Source organism: Salvelinus sp. IW2-2015, linkage group LG22 (assembly GCF_002910315.2).
Source record: "Salvelinus sp. IW2-2015 linkage group LG22, ASM291031v2, whole genome shotgun sequence".
NCBI classification, from domain to species: Eukaryota; Metazoa; Chordata; class Actinopteri; order Salmoniformes; family Salmonidae; genus Salvelinus; species Salvelinus sp. IW2-2015.
In genome coordinates this window covers 23,597,895-23,617,796 of record NC_036862.1, presented here as the reverse complement: position 1 = coordinate 23,617,796, position 19,902 = coordinate 23,597,895, and the positions used below count along the sequence as shown (strand labels likewise).

Here is a 19,902-nt window from a genome sequence, read left to right as displayed (position 1 = left end):
TCTCGAATTGTTCCGAGGACGTTAAAAAACCTTCCATGAAAACTTTAGTAATGTTCAGAGAACAGTCTAAGAATGTTATTTAAAAACATATACATTCCGTTCTCAGCATCAACAAAACTCTCTCTATCCTCTATCTTGTTAAGTGTGTTCAGGTTTGTTGGCCATGCCCACTAATTGGCTACACCTGATCTTAATGAGTGCTTGCTTCCTTTGAAACGGGGTCTGTTTGAATAGACTAAAATAAACAGATTTGTATGCGTAAAAAAACATGGCATGCCAGCTCCATCCTGGTGGTGAAGTGGACTAATTACATGGATAGAGAACAGAAGACTATAGGTTTGAATCTCACTGATGCCGTGTCACAAAAAAAGAAATGTGTTTGCATTATTAATGCCTAAGGAAATACATTTCCATGTGTCTTATCTGTGCTTGGAGTTTTTTTTTAAGTTAACAAAAAATAAGCTAGTAATGTTTAAAGTCTTACTGAAACATTCAGTGAAAGTTTTAAGGAAGTTCTTGAAAACCCCCTAAATAACCTATAATTTCCATTTTCAGAGCCTTAATAAAACCACCCAGAGTAAAACATTCTCAGAACCTCCATGCAACCAAAAATAAACGTTTCCAGAACAGGCAGTGTTCACTTCTATTCTATCAGTCAGGTAATTTATGGCTTCGTTCCCAGAACCAACAGGAAACCAAAAACGTATGTTCCCACAACTTCCAAGGAAACAAATGTAGTGCTGTTTATTTATCGTGTGAGAGTACACCACATCTCAAATCATAAAATGATATGCCAACTATCTAATCAGAGTAGTTCTGAGGAAATAGCCTACAAGCAGTATCTCACTAATGTATTCAATAGTTTTGACTCATATCTGTCTATAAATCACTCTTGACTGGAGTATATGACATTTATTCACGAATTCCCATCAATGTATAGATAACAAATGATAAGGGAACAGCCTTATGTAAATACATTTTATCAACAGGTATGGATACAACCTAGTGGGAGGAGTTGCCTTTTCTATTGGAACTTTTATGAACTAGGTGCTCTGCTTATTGGCATTATTTGGAACATAACTTAATCCGTTTGACACAACCAAACACGAATCACAATGAATTTACTTATTTCATTTTTCTTTGCCACCATTGTGAAGATTCAAGGGGCAGGTGAGTGTGTTCATTTATTTATTCAATCCTAGTAACTAACATGGGTTGAGACTTGATCTATGTGTACTTGCATTGGGTTTACAATGTTGAGGAAGCTACTCTGAAAATGTAGTTAGCTAAGTTATGAAGCTAAATATATTACAAACTACAGTAAACGCTTGGTACTTTGGAATTCCACAACAAATATCATAGAAATGCATTAATAAAATAGTAATTTTGTCTGAGATGTAATAAAACAAAGAACTGATGTAACTCACAGTAGCAGATCAATCAGAAGGCAAAATGTTCAGTGTGTATGAAATATAAATGGTCAATTATAGAGACTTGATCAGCCCAACTGCCTGCTTATTGTAAGTAAATATCCAATGTTTTCTCATGAAATGCACTGGAATGAGAGGGAAATGATGACATTTTGTCAAAGCTTACCCCACTATGTGGTGATGAAACTACTGAATTAGATACATGATTTTGAAATTCAACTACCACTTTCTCAGAGAATGAAATGTTCTGAATTTCTATCTATTTCTATCACCTGTGGCAAGTTAACCTTTCTAATGCTATCTGCCAAAAGCCAATAACATTGGGTGTTCCTTTACGCTGTCTGTATCTGATTGACAAAGGTTAACCTTAACAGTGAACTTTGCCACACATCTTTGTCCTTAAATCCCTTCTCTAGATTGGTGCTACCAGTCCCAGGTTACATGCGGTGGCAACTGCACAGGTAAACCATATACAGTACATATGTGACAGTGTAGATTGCCTCTGTGTTGTATTTTGATTGGCAACAGGTGTCCAGAGGATCAGGGTTGGTCTAATGATGCTTTATTTTCTGATAAAGAAACAAACATCCATAAATTAAATGTTGTGCTGCCCTTATGCACCAACTATTCTGTAAAGTATTAATTAACAACAGGGTACATGAATAGCCATGCTAGCCCAATGACGACATGTGCAGAGAAAACTACAATAACGCAAATCAATTCAAATGTTATTGGTCACATACACATTTTTTAAATAACCTTTATTTAACTAGGCAAGTCAGTTAAGAACAAATTCTTATTTTCAGTGACGGCCTAGGCACAGTGGGTTAACTGCCTGTTCAAGGGTAGAACGACAGATTGTACCTTGTCAGCTCGGGGATTCGAACTTGCAACCTTTCGGTTACTAGTCCTACGCTCTAACCACTAGGGTACCCTGCCGCCCCACATGGTTATCAGATGTTAATGCGAGTGTAGCGAAATGCTTGTGCTTCTAGTTCCAACAGTGCAGTAATATCTAACAAGTAATCTAACAATTCCACAACAACTAATACACACATCTAAAGGGATGGAATAAGAATATGCACATATAAATATACGGATGAGCGATGACCGAGCGGCATAGGCAAGATGCAATAGATGGTATAAAATACAGTATATACATATGAGTATGTAAGATATGTAAACATTATTAAAGTGTCATTATTAAAATTACCAGTAATCCATTTATTAAAGTGGCCAATGATTTCGAGTCTGTATGTAGGCAGCAGCCTCTCTGTGTTAGTGATGGCTGTTTAACAGTCTGATGGCCTTGAGATAGAAGCTGTTTTTCAGTCTCTCGGTCCCAGCTTTGATGCACCTGTACTGACCTCACCTTCTGCATGGTAGCGGGGTGAACAGGCAGTGGCTCGGGTGGTTGTTGTCCTTGATGATCTTTTTGACCTTCCTGCGACATTGGGTGCTATAGGTTTCCTGGAGGGCAGGTAGTTTGCCCCCAGTGACGCGTTGTGCAGACCGCACCACCCTCTGGAGAGCCTTGCAGTTGTGGGCAGTGCAGTTGCCATACCAGGCGGTGATACAGCCAGACGGGATGCTCTCAATTGTGCATCCGTAAAAGTTTATGAGGGTTTTAGGTGACAAGGAAGTTAGAGTAGCAGTGATCCAGTGTATTGCCCGCACAAGTGCTACAATCAATACGCTGGTAGAATTTAGGTAGCCTTGTTCTCAAATTTGCTTTGTTAAAATCCCCAGATACAATAAATGCAGCCTCAGGATATATGGTTTCCAGTTTGCGTGGAGTCCAGTGAAGTTCCTTGAGGGCTGTCGTGGTATCGGCTTGAGGGGGATATACACGGCTGTGACAATCACCAACGAGAATTCTCTTCGGAGATAATATTGTCGCCATTTTATTGTAAGGAATTCTAGGTCAGATGAACAAATGGACTTCCTTTATGCTGTTACGATTACACATGAGTCGTTAATTATGAAGCATACACCCCCGCTAACTAGCTAGCATGTACAGCATTCACAAATCAACAGATACAAATCACAATATACTGGTAGAAGACCATAATATTACAATGTCAGTGACTATATAAACTCAATATCTGTGTTTTAACATAATGGATTGATAAGGATTTTCATGGGACAATTTTACTTGAACCTCTTCCACATACAGTAGAAATTGAAGAGGTAAGGGAGGGCAGGGAATGTTTGAGGGAGAATACAGAAGGAGAAGGAAGTGTGCGACATTAAAAAGGGAACTTACAACAACAAAAGGAATGTACACTAATATCAGGCATGGGAACTACTACAATTTTGTGTAATTATAAAACATGAAATTCAACACTTGTTGCACATAWATTTGCTAAAATACCCATTGGAATCAAAGTTCTTTAAACATTTTTATTTAACTAGGCAAGTCAGTTAAGAACAAATTCTTATTTTCAATGACAGCCTAGGAACAGTGGGTAAACTGCTTTGTTCAGGGGCAGAACAACAGATTTTTACCTTGTCAGCGTGGGGATTTGATTTTGCAACCTTCCAGTTACTAGTCCAACACTCTAACCACTAGGCTATCTGCCACCCCAAATCAAATATAACGAATGTTCTGTCTCAATATTCGCTGAGAAGGACCTGATGGTTGGGCAACGGTTGCTGGGACATGTGACGGAAGAGCCCAATCTCCAATTAACATTGTGACGAGAAGAACCCTACCAGACGGACGCCTTACACCATTCACATTCACTGGGTACCAAGAGGCTTTCCATGGTTTCATCACAAACAATGGTCACACTGGTAAATTGCTATATAGATGCTGCATTACATTTACAGTACAATGTCCCCTGCTAATGATACAGTATATTAGCATGGTGTATTGTAGTTGTATTGAACATGAATAGCAAGGCCTATTCACCGTTTTAATGCCTTGATATTTCACAGATTTGATATAAGCTCAAAGCTCCATAACATAGACTGAACAATACAATAGTACAGTACATGCAAGGTCCATGGACTCCACATATCTGCTCTTACATGGACTAAAGCTTTCATATCTCTGCAGTTCAAGTGGACCTGCCTGCCACAGCGAAGGTTCATGGTGGAGATCTGGCGGTGCCATACAAGGCAGTACAGCTCCACCTGCACTGGGGCAAGGATGGAGGCCCTGGATCAGAACACACCATTGATGGAGAACGATATCCCATGGAGGTTTGGTGACCAAAAGAAAGGAAACATTCACAATCCATTTTCATGGTCTTGATTTGTGTTTATTGCAATGTTTTTATGGTCATTTGGGTACAGTATGTGTACAGTAATTATACAGCAATCACATTTACATACACTATGAATGTTCACATTTTATTTATTTATCCTCAGCTGCATATTGTTAATATAAAAGAGGAATACAACTCTTTGGCTGAAGCTCTGAAAGACCCTGCAGGGGTTGGAGTTCTTGGATTCTTTTATGAGGTATTAACTATGAGATTATTATGAGATTATCCATGAGATGTACATCTGTAATATTTTTATTTGGGTTGTTAGGACATTTGATTGATTGATACTTATCTTATATTTTCAGGAATCAAGAAGCTCCAACAAGAAATATGACGCCATTGTAAATGCTCTGAACACTATCAAACATCCCAGTAAGTCATATAATCCCATAAACAACAGGCCTTGTTATGTAATATTTTATGGGATGGATCCAGGTAGATAATACTCCAGGATCAGGATCATACAGGGATAGGCCTATGTGAAAGTGCCCATAGTTTCCAGTCACATTGGCATAAGTGCCAAGAGTCTAAAGTACAACTGGCATTTTTCAAAGATTTCAAAAGTTTAATTGTCTCATGTACAAGATACAGCAGGTGTAAAATAGTACAGTTAAATATTTAACTTCTTTAGGATTGGTCAGTCCCCTGCAGGTTGAGCTAACATAGGCTAATGCGATTAGCATGACGTTGTAAGTAACAAGAAAATTTCCTAGGACATAGCCATATCTGATATTGACAGAAAGCTTAAATTCTTGTTGATCTAACTGCACTGTCCACTTTACAGTAGCTATTACAGTGAAATAATTCCATGCTATTGTTTGAGGAGAGTGCATAGTTTTGAACATGAAAACTTATTAATAAACAAATTAGGCACATTTGGGAATTCTTGATACAAAATTTGGAACAGAAATACAATGGTTCATTGGATCAGTCTGAAATGTTGCACGTACATTGATGCCATCTAGTGGCCAAAATCTAAATTGCACCTGGACTGAAATAATACATTATGGCTTTTCTCGTTTCAAAAATTATTGTACCAAAAAAATACAAAAGAACAGATTTTTTTTWATTTGTATTATCTTTTACCATATCTAATGTGTTATATTCTCCTACATTCCTTTCACATTTCCACAAACTTCAAAGTGTTTCCTTTCAAATGGTACCAAGAATATGCATATCCTTGCTTCAGGGCCTGAGCTACAGACAGTTAGATTTGGGTATGCAATTTTAGGCGAAAATTGAAAAAAAGGGGCCAATCCTTAAGAGTTAACTTGCAAGCTCTTTCCCAACAATGCAATAACGGTAATATACAGTTCCTCCAGAAAGTGACTCCTGTGGTGGGCCGGGTGCAGTGTGGCTGGGCTGGGCTGTGTTTTGGAGGACGCACTGCTCATGACCTTCACCTCTCCCGAGTCCGTACAGGAGTTTCAGCGATGAGACAAGACTGTAACAATCAATTGGATACCACGAAAATGGGGGAAAATGTTGTCAAAGTGAAATAATGTTTTTAGAAATGTGTACAAATTAATAAAAAATGAAAAGCTGAAATATCTTGAGTCAACAACTATTCAACCCCTTTGTTATGGCAAGCCTAAATAAATTCAGGAGTAAAAATTAGCTTAACAAGTCACATAATAAGTTGCATGGACTCACTCTGTGTGCAATAATAGGGTTTAAATGTTTTTTATGACTACATCATCTCTGTACAATTTTTTTTATGACTACATCAGATCAAAATAAAATTTTATTTGTCACATACACATGGTTAGCAGATGTTAATACGAGTGTAGCGAAATGCTTGTGCTTCTAGTTCCGACCATGCAGTAATATCTAACAAGTAATCTAACCTAACAATTTCACAACAACTACCTTATACACAAGTGTAAAGGAATGAATAAGAATATGTACATAAAAATATATGAATGAGTGATGGCCGAACGGCATAGGCAAGATGCAGTAGATGGTATAGAGTACAGTATATACATATGAGATGAGTAATGTAGGGTATGTAAACATGATATAAAGTGCCATTGTTTAAAGTGGCTAGTGATACCTCACACATACAATTATCTGTAAGGTCTCTCAGTCCAGCAGTGAATTTCAAACACAGATTCAACTCTATTGGTAGATGGGTAAAAAAAAGCAGACATTGAATATCCCTTTGAGCATGGTGTAATTAATTACACTTTGGATGGGGTATCAATACACCCAGTCACTACAAAGATACACCCGTCCTTCCTAACTAATTTGCCGGAGAGGAAGGAAACCGCTCAGGTGACTTTAAAACAGTTACAGCATTTAATGGATCAACAAAATTATAGATAGGTTAGTATTATGGACTAATTGACAGAGTGAATTGAAAGAAGCCTGTACAGAATCAAAAATATTCCAAAACATGCATCCAGTTTGCAACAAAGGCACTAAAGTAATACTGGAAACATTTTGGCAAAGCAATTCGCTTTTTGCCCTGAATACAAAGTGTTATGTTTGGGGAAATGTAACGATATTCCTCTTCGTCTGATGAAGAGTAGTCAAGATCGGACCAAAACGCAGCGTGGTAAGTGTCCATGTTAAATTTATTTAACTCAGAACACTAAATAACAAAAACAACAAAAAGACGAACGAAACCGAAACAGTTCTGTCTGGTGCAGACACAAAGACAGAAAACAACTACCCACAACACACAGGTGGAAAAAGGCTACCTAAGTATGGTTCTCAATCAGAGACAACGATTGACAGCTGCCTCTGATTGGGAACCATACCAGGCCAAAAACATAGAAAAGGACAACATAGAACAAAACATAGAATGCCCACCCCAACTCACGCCCATATCAAACCAAAATAGAGACATAAAAAGGGATCTCTAAGGTCAGGGCGTGACAGGAAAATCCAACACATTACTGTGTACCCCTCTTCATATTTTCAAGCATAGTGATGGCTGCATCATGCGTATGCTTTTAAATCGTTAAGGACTAGGGACTTTTTCAGGATAAGAAAGAAATGGAATGGAGCTAAGCACAGGCAAAATCCTTGAGGAAAATCTGGTTCAGTCTGTTTTCCACCAGATTAATTTATCTTTCAGCATGACAATTACCTAAAACACAATGCCAAATCTACACTGGAGTTGCTTACCAAGAAGACAGTGAATGTTCCTGAGTGGCCGAGTTATAGTTTTGACTTAAATCTACTTGAAAATCTATGGCAAGACCTGAAAATGGTGATCAACAACCAATTTGACATGGCTTGAAGAATTTTGAAAAGAATAATGGGCAAATGTTGCAAAATCCATTTGTGGAAAGCTCTTAGAGACTTACCCAGAAAGACACAGATGTAATCGCTGCCAAAGGTACTTCTACTCAGTATTAACTCAGGGGTGTGAATACTTATCTAAATAAGATATTTATGTATTTCATTTTCAATAAATGTACAAACATTTCTGAAAACATGTTTTCACTGTCATTATGGGGTAATGGGTGTAGATGCGTTAAAAAATAATAATTGTATCCGTAACACATGAAATTGTGTAATAAATCAAGAGGTATGAATACTCTCTGAATGCACTGTAGATGAGAAGAAACACGTGAAATACGAGAAAAAGAAAAATAATTAACAGTTATTTACAGGTCAGTGACAGTACCATTAATACAATGTGCAGGGGTACTGGAGTGATTGGGATAGGTATGAACATGTAAATGGGGTAAAAGTGACTAGTAGCAGGATAAATTGCAATGTTAATAATAATCATAATAATCAATAAAGCAGCAGTGAACGGTAATAGTAATCACTATAATCACTATGGCAGCTATGCATTGTGATGTGTGAGTGTATCAGATATAGGATTTTAATTTGAGCCAGCCTACTACAGTAGGAAAATAATCCTGCAGCAACAGGAAATGTGGATTATAATTAATGGACATTTTTGTAGGTGTTGATACATTTTTTGTAAGGGGAAATCAAGTCTGAAATTTCAAGGTGGAAATGTGAGAGTTTCCTTTTTTGCGAATGTTTAGACCAATTTCTAACATGTATGGACCACTGATGTATAAAATAACCAAGACCTTAATCACGCAGCTGACCAATCCCCGCAATATTTTAGTTCTGGGTTAACCAAGATTAACCAAGAAGAAGTGACTGGCTGCAATCCACACTTTGGTTTTGGTAGAAAAGTCACTGCCAAGAAACTGCTATGTTAGCATTTTTAGACTAAAAACATTATTTTACCTAGCATAACACTATTACAACAGGGTGACTGTTTTGGAATAAAATTGTAAGTATATTTTCTTAAACATCCACTGTATTGTGTGCTTATTGTTAAACCATTGATATGTCCTAGTTGTCATTTTGAGACCTTAAGGAGCATTAGGTACTGCTGGAATGTTTACCTGTCACGCCCTGACCTTAGAGAGCCTTTTTTATTCTCTATTTGGTTAGGTCAGGGTGTGACTTGGGTTGGCAAATCTATATTTCTATTTCTTTGTTGGCCTTGTATGGTTCCCAATCAGAGGCAGCTGTGTATTGTTGTCTCTGATTGGGGATCATACTTAGGCAGCCCTTTTTCCCACCTTAGATTGTGGGATCTTGTTTTTGTTAGTTACTGTGTAGCCTGCAGAACGTTACGTTCGTTTATATTTTGTTGTTTTTGGTGTTCATCTAATAAAGTAAGATGTACGCTTACCACGCTGCACCTTGGTCTCCTCATTCCATCAACGGACGTGACAGAAGATCCCACCACCAAGTGACCCAGCAGCGTGCCCAGGAGTGGAGGACATCCTGGACCTGGGAGGAGGTAATGGCAGGGGACAAGACCTTGCCATGGAAGCAGGCGGAGGCAGCGAGAGTGGAACAGCAACGAAACCAGGAATCAAGGAAACGACGGAAGCCCGAGAGGCAGCCTCAAAAAAAAAAAATTGGGGGGGGGAAACACGGGGTGGTGAGTGGAGCAAAGGTGGGAACAAGAACCAACTCCCTGTAATTACGATGAGGAGTTGGTCATGGGTCAGATACCATGTTTTCCGGTTCGTGCCTCAAGTGCGCACCCTTAGCCCGGTGCGTTCTGTGCCTGCTTTCCGTACTTGCCGTGCTAAGGTGAGCATCTGTCCAGGACGGATTGTGCCGGCTCAGCGCTCCAGGTCTCCAGTATGCCTCCTCGGACCAGGATATCCTGCGCCGGCTCTACTCACTGTGTTTCCAGTGCGCCTTCACAGCCCAGTGCGTCCTGAGCCAGCGCCCCGCACTTGCCGGACTAAAGTGAGCATCCAGCCAGGACGGGTTGTGCCCGCGCTACGCTCCAGACCTCCAGTGCGCCTCCACGGTCCAGTACGTTCTGTGCCTGCTCCACGCACAGAGCCTCCAGTGATGATCCATGGCACGAAGCCTCCAGTGATGATACATGGCACGAAGCCTGCAGTGACGATCCATGGCACGAAGCCTCCAGTGACGATCCATGGCCCGAAGCTTCCAGTGACGATCCATGGCCCGAAGCATCCAGCGACGATCCAAGGTCCGGAGTCTCCTGCGACGGTCTGCAGTCCGGAGCCTGCGGCGACGGTCCCCGGTTCGGTTCCTCCGGCGACGATCCCCGGTATGGTTCTTCCGGCGACGATCCCCGGTTCGGTTCTTCCGGCAGTGATGTACGGTCCGGAGTCCGCGACGACCATCTACGGTCCGGAGTCCCCGGCGACGATCCCCGCACCAGAGGCGCCACCGAAGTGGGGGGAGCCTTAAGCGGAGCAGGGTCTGCGTCCCGCACCGGAGCCTCCACCGAGATGAGATGCCCACCCGGACCTTCCCCTATAGGTTCAGGTTTGCGGCCGGAGTCCGCACCTTTGGGGGGGGGGTACTGTCACGCCCTGACCTTAGAGAGCCTTTTTTATTCTCTATTTAGTTAGGTCAGGGTGTGACTTGGGTGGGCAAAGCTATGTTTCTATTTCTTTGTTGGCCTAGTATGGTTCCCAATCAGAGGCAGCTGTGTATCGTTGTCTCTGATTGGGGATCATACRTAGGCAGCCCTTTTTCCCACCTTAGATTGTGGGATCTTGTTTTTGTTAGTTACTGTGTAGCCTGCAGAACGTTACGTTTGTTTATATTTTGTTGTTTTTGGTGTTCATCTAATAAAGTAAGATGTACGCTTACCACGCTGCACCTTGTTCTCCTCATTCCATCAACGGACGTGACATTACCAATGGCATGTTCATCTTTTTGTGAGAAATTATACTGGTCACTCAAAACCAGGGGTTGCAACCGGTTCAGAGAACAGAAATGAAAACCGAAAAATAACAAAATGTTCAGAGAAACGGAAACAGAACCAGGAACGAAAGGGATCTCTAGTGTTACGAAACAGAACTGTTATTTTCAAATCTTGAGAACGAGTTAATAACATTCTTTTTAGTTCCAAAAATATTCCTAATGTCTAGTATGTACTTCTGTATAATTAGAATGTTAGAATAGCCTAAACATGTTCCAATTCACGTCATGATGCTCAGCGTTTCAAGCCAAGCAGCATGTCGCTCTCTCCCGACCCGTGAAATTTCAGTCGGATCTTGCGCCTGCACTTATCTGACCAATCAAACATGTAAACAACGCTTACCTCTTGGGCTCCCGAGTGGTGCAGTGGTCTAAGACACTGCATCTCAGTGTAAGAGGCGCACTACAGTCCCTGGTTTGAATCCAGGCTGAATCACATCTGGCCGTGATTGAGAGACCCATGGTTTGGCTGTGATAGGCCATCATTGTAAATAAGAATTTGTTCTCAACTGACTTGCCTAGTTAAATAAAAAATACTTGTTCCACAGCAAGCTGCTCAGTTGGCACTATTTGGAGGAGTCATTTAACGAGCTAAATGTAAAAATGAGTTCACAGTTTAAGAAATGAACAAAAAGGAACTATATGAACTGTTACTTTTTGGGGGTTCAAACCGCTTTAGAAATGTATTTTCTGGTCGGAACACTGGAACAACAAAACATAGGGGTTCTGCTCGGAACGGAATGATTGGAAAAGTATTTCGGTTCCAGCCCCTGCTCAAAACATTTATAAAGTATTTATAAAGTATAAATATCCCACACTTTAGATGAGTCCACGCAAAAATACTTAACTAATGACTAGTAAATTATCTTATAAATGATCTTATGAATCATTATTAAATAGGTTACTAACTTTTACAAATGTGGGTGTAAATGATGAATAAAATATTGAATAATCCATTATAAATGCTTTAATACGTGGAGTTATTATAAAGTGCTACCCAAGATAAAAATGTCCTGCACTGCAATTAAGATCCTAGATCTGTATGTGTGTGGCGTCAGTAGTGAGTGTGTGAGCGTGGGTGCATGAGTGCGTGTACATGTGGGTATGTGTGAATGAGAAGAGTGTCAGTGTGTAGGTGTGTGTGCCTGAGTGGTAGAGACCTGTGGTTGAGCATAGAGACAGAGCAGGTAGTCAGTGCGGAAAGTCTGGAAGGGAGGGCAGGGGTAGTTAGCTTCTTTCCCCAGGCCATAAGACTGTTGAAGAAGTTATCTCAGTGCCTGTTGGTTCGAGACCCGATGCTCCGGTACCGCCTACCAGACGGGAGCAGGGAGAACAGTCCATGGCTCAGGTGGCTGGAATCCTTGGCAACTGTATATTTATTTTCCATTGTATTTATTGTGTCCAACTTTAGGCTCAAACACTACCCTTAGTGAAGTGTCCCTGGACATGCTCATCCCCTCTCGGAGTAATATGACCAGCTACTTCCGCTACAATGGCTCTCTCACCACACCTGCCTGTGTAGAATCTGTCGTCTGGACAATGTTCGAAAATACTATTCCTCTCAGCAGTCAACAGGTGCTTTATAGAATCACCTTTGACATTATACTGTACCTCACCTATGTCACCTTTATACTTGACATTATACCTGTACAATCATACAATTACCTGCTGTCAGGAAATTAACTGTAAAACTGCAAATGGTTAACTCTGCCCCATAACAATTTGTGTAGAATTGCAAGAAATTTGCCGTTTCCTCCCAAAACAATCTCAGAACTTTTGGGGGCCATTCGAAACTGTGGTACGCCACTGGTCTAACATGTTTTCATCTTTGTGTCTTACAGCTTGCTGCATTTTCTCAGCTTCAGTTTGCTGATGGAAAGCCTATGGTGGGAACCTATCGCCCAGTCCAGCTATTGAATGGTCGCCAGGTGTATCGCTCTGGAAGTCAAGTTGTCTTAGTCAGCACTCTGCTACTCATCACCTCTGTGATATCTGCCATTGGACTCCCACTGCCCAACTAAATACCAGGATCTTTGGATTTGGGTATCAGTGAATTAGAGTGCCTGATATTGTCAAAATCTCAAGTGCTTATATTTCGCTTTGCTATGCAGATGTTCTCTTTCAAGTTTACTTTACTTGCCAAATTATAGTTGATACAGTTTATTCAAGGGGGTAATGTGTTTAAGGACACAGCATAAATAATGCACCAAAACATTTTATATTTTTATTGTTATGTATAAAATAATACTTGAGATGGCATTGAGCCAAGCATTGTGATTACCCTCTTATTACCTTCATATCATTATTGTTAATATTTAATTAACCTCAAACTTCCTATTGTTATTGAACGGTCAATGTCATTATGTGACCTGTGCTTTCCACAGAACCAGCAACACAACTGTTGAGAATCAGTATCAAAGCACTGGAACTCTGATCTATATTGTTTGGTAACAAACCACATGCATGTATTTTTTGTATAAATAAAATCAAATTGTATTGGTCACATACATATGATTAGCAGATGTTATTGCGGGTGTAGCGAAATGCTTGTGCTGCTAGCTCCGACAGTGCAGTAATATCTAACAAGTAATATCTAACAAATTACACAACATATACCCAATACACACAAATCTAAGTAGGAATTAATTAAGACTATATACATATAGACGAGGGATGTCAGAGCGGAACGGACTATAGAATAGTATTGAGATGAGTAATGCAAGATATGTAAACATTATCAAGTGAATGAGATACCGTAGAATAGTATAGAAAGAGTATATACTGTACATATGAGATGAGTAATGCCAGATATGTAAACATTAAGTGACGAAGATACCGTAGAATAGTATAGAATACAGTATATCCATAAGAGAAGAATAATGCAAGATATGTAAACATTATTAAGTGACTAAGATACCGTAGAATAGTATAGAAAACAGCATATACATATGAGATGAGTAATGCCAGATATGTAAATATTATTAAAGTGACTAGTGTTCCATTATTAAAGTGGCCAGTGATTTCTAGTCTATGCCTATAGGTAGCAGCCTCTAATGTGCTAGTGATAACTGTTTAATAGTCTGATGGCCTTGGGGCGGCAGGTAGCTTAGTGGTTAGAGCATTGGACTAGCAACCGGAAGGTTGCAAGATTGAATCCCTGAGCTGACAAGCTGAAAATCTGTCGTTCTGCTCCTGAACAAGGCAATTAACCAACCACTGTTCCTAGGCCATCATTGAAAATAAGAATTTGTTCTTAACTGACTTGCCTAGTTAAATGAAGGTAAAATAAAGATAGAAGCTGTTTTTCAGTCTCTCGGTCCCAGCTATAAGGTGTACCAATTCAGTTAAAGCTATAAAGCCAACAACATATTGTTTTTTCTTCACTTTCTTCACACTAACTAAGAACAGTGGCGCTGCGGTCTAAGTCACTGCATCTCAGTGCAAGAGGCGTCACTACAGTCCCTAGTTTGAATCCAGGCTGTATCACATCCGGTTGTGATTGGGAGTCCCATAGGGCGGTGCCCAATTGGCCCAGCGTCGTCCGAGTTTGGCCGGAGTAGGCCGTCATTGTAAATAAGAATTTGTTTTTAACTGGCTTGCCTAGTTAAAGAAAGGTAAATATAAATAATAAGAAAAAAAGGCTATTTTGATTTATTCTTATGTAATTTCTTCAACAGTCCACCAAGTGGCAGTAATGGGTATCAGAGCACACCTACCATTCCTTTCTGCATCCTTTTTGACCACTACACTGCACAAAGCAATGCAAGATGTACAACTCCCAAGGTGAGTACTTTCTTATTTCCACCCAAAAGTCGTTGCCCCCCCCCCCACACACACACACACTTCACAGATTATTGATACAATAGAAATGGCTGCAATGGCAGATTCAGCAGTTTCCATAAGGGGGAAATGTGGTCATATAACCATGTGTTTTGACTGAAAATATAATTTCCACTCTGTAGACTTTAGACTTCCCATAGCCTGGTCAGGTTAGTCAGGACACCCCACACCTAACAATGTCACACTAGTCTAATCAGGGATAATTCAATCAATCCCTAGTCAACAACCTGTGGATAATAGCCACTGATTCCATTTAGGGCACTTCTTGTTTAGATACAGGTAGGCTACACTATCCATTTCACCTTAAGTAATCCCATGTTAAAAAGAAATAGCACTGCAGTGAGTTGAGCCAGGGGAATAATCTACCACCTACTCAATCATGTTTAGCTATTGCTATAGGCAGTGGCGATTTTAGCATGTAAATCTTGGTGGGGCAAAAAATTAAAAGTGGGATGCATGCCAGCAAAGCCACTACACAACACAACACTAAACAATGCATTTATTTCACTATAACGGTGACAAACGGTGCCCACAAACTGTTAGGGCCTACATAAAGAGTCCCAACAGCAGTCCCAACATCTTACCACTGCTACACCTGGCTACCAGCGGAGCCTTGTCTGGCAGCGAAACAGTTCATTCAGCCTCATTTACTGCCTTTTAAAAAAACATAGCTGATATGGCTGACTTGCTTAAACAAATGTGGTTTCTAATGACAATTGAGATGTACAAACTATGGCATAAGGGGACAACAAGCGGATAAGAGGCAATCTGTAATTTAGATTAAGACGTTAATGAGCGAGCTAGGACGGACGTAGTCAATATAACTATTTGTTTAGCGCTTTTGAAATGTACACTATTCAGAACATCGGCCGTTCTTATGGTGTTCTCACAGTACACCAAGTCAGGATACATAAAGGGGGCATATAAGCAGACATTGAAAGCTCTTAAAATATTAAATTATTACATTTCTCTAAAACAGGTTATAAGCTGTTATGTGCACCACCAAGTCAGAACAGTAGGTGGAATTAAGAGGGGTAAATAGACCAAATTATTAGGGGGAGGCACATGGGCTACCAACATCTCACTGCACAACAAACACTAGTATTACTTTCTTCGCTACAGTGTACATATCTCCCTGGCATATTACATAATTTATGCAGCAGCATAAAATACATTTTTGGACTCACCTTGTTGTGCTGTGCTCACTCGAACAACACTCGTCATCAAAGTCTGGAATTCTCTGGATTTATGGTGCTTTGAAAACAACTGGGAACTTAGAAAAAAACAAGGTTGAATCATGATGACGTCATTGATCTTCAGGTCGTAGCTCTAGAAAGAGGCCGGATTTACAATTCAGACTTGGATGACTGTTCAAAGCTTCTTTTCCCAGTCGGAGCTCGTTTATTCCCGAGTTCCAAGTTGTCTTGAACTCAGTGTGTCACGCCCTGACCTTAGAGATCCTTTTAATTCTCTATTTGGTTAGGTCAGGGTGTGACTAGGGTGGGCAATCTATGTTTTCTATTTCTTTGTTGGCCTGGTATGGTTCCCAATCAGAGGCAGCTGTCTATCGTTGTCTCTGATTGGGGATCATATTTAGGCTGCCTTTTCCCACCTGTTGTCTGTGGGATCTTGTTTTTGTGTAGCTGCCTGTGAGCAGCCCAGAACGTCACGTTTCGTTTTCTTCTGTATTGTTTTTGGTGAGTTTCATATTTATTAATCATGTGGAACTCTAAGTACGCTGCGCCTTGGTCCATTCATTCAGACGACCGTGACACAGTGAYGTCAAGTTTTTGCAGTTCCAAGTTAACAGTTGTTTTGAGCGTGGCACAAATCATGCTTCATTGACAGCATGCCCAATGTTGAATGTTTATCATTTTTAACTTGGAAAAGAGACCCTTATTCCCAGATTTGGGACCACACAGCCACTCCACTGAATAGCAGGCTAGTGATTGCTTTGCAATGCTTTCAGTTAGCCACTGTCACTGATTCCTTCCAAACCACTCATTGTTGAATTTGCGATTTCCAACTTGTGTAATGTGTATGTCCAAAGGCAAATGAGCACTGATACATTTTATCTATAATTTCTCTTCATTATTTCTCTTCATATGACAGGCATTTAAAAGGATTTGCCAGTAGACTGTCGACTTGATTTATGATGATGAGTGCTAGCTTAGATTTTGAAAGTATGGTGTTGACATGATCAGTCCAAACAAAGCTACTGTACATATAARGTTATTTGACATCATTTTATCTGTGGCCAATGACCTTAAACCTTCTTGGATGGGCACTTCTAATGTAACTCTATGGCAGCACCCAAGGAGCTAGAATTTTCTAGCTCTACCCTTAGACTTGGCGGTGACGTAGTGTCCCCATGAGTGACAGAACACTGAACCAATCACGGCGCAAAGCTCCATATTTTCTGCTGGCTTGCCCCACCACAGAAAGCACTGAGCTAGGCTGAAACACCTGCATTTTGGAGCTGCCTTACTCAAGAAAACAAAATAGAGACCATGTTTGTGTGCGGCTTTATTAACACAATGATATTTTTTTTTTTACATTGTTTGCGACATGTATTAATGCCAAAATAATATGCAAAACACATATTTATTTATTTTTGCTAAAAATGTGGAGCTCAAAACAGGTGGGGCTCTGCCCTACCTGCCCTGAATGACGGCTTGCCACTGGCTATAGGACTTCTTCAAGGAGGCTAAAGCTGCACGTAACACCCTGGACCAGAGCTACTCAAGGACCATATTCTTACCATCTGTCTATAATACCTATATTATTTCATGGTAGTTACATAGGCAGGTACAGTGTAATTATGGTGTAGGGAGGTTGAAATATTAGTAGTGATGCCCATTGAAATCATTAAATGTGAGAGAAATGGTAGGTCTTCAAGTATCTTCAACTAAATAAAGAGAAGGTAGAGTGTAGGCGTGGAACGCATCGCTGTTTGTTGTAAACATTTCACAAAAATATCTTGCACAGTTTGCACACCCAGTTTCCACCCATCACCACTTCCTCCTCTCTTGCCTGACTTGACTCTGAGGTTTAGGTTGTCTTGACAACAGAGGACATGTCTCACTTAAAAGTCATTTCACAAGTTTCAGTTGTGCCTATTACATATAGCCCATTTTCTGCTGCTGTAAACTAGGGTAGTGGTATGTGTTAGTGTTCTTCTCTGTTGGCAAAATGCATTATAAGACTCACTACTGTAAGTCGTTCTGGATAAGAGAATCTGCTACAGTAAATGACTCAAATGTAAAATGGAAGACAAAAGAATAAACAGTAGCGTAACCTATCCCATCAAATCTTTTAAAGCAATGAAAAGCTGATATCTGCACCTCCTCTTTTTTTAAAACAGGTTATGGATCAATTGGATCAATAAATAAAGGTAAAAATGAATTAAACCATGTCTGAGATACACCCTCATAAGACATACGTGTTCTTTTTACTCCTACACTCCTTTAATAGTGGATCTATGCTATTAAAAGCCTAAAACAATGTTTTTGTGTGAATCCCATCAAAGGTTCAGCACATCCTGAGCTTTTGATCTCTTCTCTAGGTTATAGTCAACATGGACAGCACGTCAATATGTCAAATCAATTTGAAAGCGATCAATAAAATATGCATACATTTCACAATATCTAAGTAGCTAATTTTTTAATTGGGCGGTAGGTAGCCTAGTGGTTAGACTGTTGGGCCAGTAACAGAAAGGTTGCTGGATTGAATCCCTGAGCAGACAAGGTAAAAAATCTGTTGTTCTGCCCCTGAACAAGGCACTGTTCCCCATAATTGTAAATAAGAATTTGTTCTTAACTGACTTGCCTGTTTAAAAATGTTTTTTGTTATGTTCTGCATACCCTTAAAAGAGGGCACCTCTGACTGTGTCCCAAATGGCACCCTATTCCTCATATAATGCACTACTTTTGTCCAGAGCTCGATGGGCCCTGGTCAAAAGTAGTGCACTGTAAAGGAAAAGGAGTGCCATTTGGGGTACATACTCTGTCATCAGTGAAGATGTCTGTCTATGTGGGCTGTATGGGCGTAGGTTGGTTGGTGTATCTCAGAGATAGAAGGAGAGATTGCTATAGAGGGACTGTTAGACCTCTTCCTGTGGTTTACACCACGTGACTACGAAGCTTAATAAGAACACCACTGTTATTTCACACTTCTGTTTCTGCTGGGATAGAGGAGAAAAAGATGGTAAGACCGTGTGATATACTGACTGAGATATATTCATTGAATATCATTTTGTATAAAACATATGAGAGGTTTACTGTATGGTGGCAGTAATATATTGTAACATTTTATTGGTTCTACTGGTTGAGACGATTTTAGTACACTTTTATAAATTATGAGATCATTTTGTTACACATCCGCAATGTATTACAAAAAAAACATCACGTTTTTGTGACGATTTAGTAAGTTCCTGTTTTGAATTTGCTCTACGGATTGGACTGAGGAGGGGTTCTGAGCAGAACCAAACACGAAGCTGCCACAGCAACGAGAAGATACTGATGTACAGTGCAGTCATCCATAAAGTAGAGAGTACTACTAAACTCCTCTGCACAGTGTAGTGTTTCCTACTTTATGGATGACTGTACTGTTGGCTACGAAGGAAAATTCTACAAGGACTCCATTGACATCAATGAACGATTCTGAAAAGCTTGGAGACCATGGTCTATTTTTAAGTTGTATTACATTTTTGTACTAGAAATACAGTCCTATGAATAAATGTTAAGTTCCCGTTAAGTATTCAGTCATGTTTCTCAAATAAAAGTAGATTTGATTGCAATATTGTACTAATGAAAATAAATAAATTGTGTTTCTTGCTTTCCATGGTTTATGGTCATTCTACTATTGTAGATATTTGTATAACAATCACAGTGCAGTTGATAGTAAAAGTGGTTGTACAGTTACAATTGTTTCAGTGTTCAGCATCCGGTTATGATGAAGATCCTGCACTGTATAATTCTAAACCCACTAACATGAGGAACAAGTGTACGAAACAGATTTTCAGAAAATGAACAGTTTAATAGTACTGCTAAATTCTGCATAGATATCTTCCTTCAATGTGCTCAATGTTCCCATCAGAATCTCAGTTGGTATTTACC

General features: G+C 39.9%; 1 protein-coding gene across 1 annotated transcript; it reads left to right on the top strand.

Annotated features, from left to right (window-relative positions):
• Positions 1-1,025: 1,025 nt before the first annotated feature.
• ca4b (carbonic anhydrase IV b) lies at positions 1,026-13,452 on the top strand. Its single transcript, XM_024014126.3, has 8 exons — positions 1,026-1,170; positions 1,847-1,891; positions 4,062-4,226; positions 4,492-4,637; positions 4,806-4,898; positions 5,008-5,074; positions 12,357-12,520; positions 12,787-13,452. The coding sequence occupies exons 1-8, from the start codon at positions 1,116-1,118 to the stop codon at positions 12,964-12,966; spliced, it is 915 nt and encodes a 304-aa protein (XP_023869894.1). The 5' UTR covers positions 1,026-1,115; the 3' UTR covers positions 12,967-13,452.
• Positions 13,453-19,902: the final 6,450 nt, after the last annotated feature.

Excerpts from the sequence above, each read along its gene's own strand:
- ca4b (XM_024014126.3), top strand. The coding sequence starts at position 1,116 with ATGAATTTACTTATTTCATTTTTCTTTGCCACCATTGTGAAGATTCAA. Across the intron at positions 1,892-4,061 it reads ATGCGGTGGCAACTGCACAG|GACCTGATGGTTGGGCAACG; the intron begins GTAAACCATATA and ends TTCGCTGAGAAG. Across the intron at positions 5,075-12,356 it reads GAACACTATCAAACATCCCA|GCTCAAACACTACCCTTAGT; the intron begins GTAAGTCATATA and ends GTCCAACTTTAG.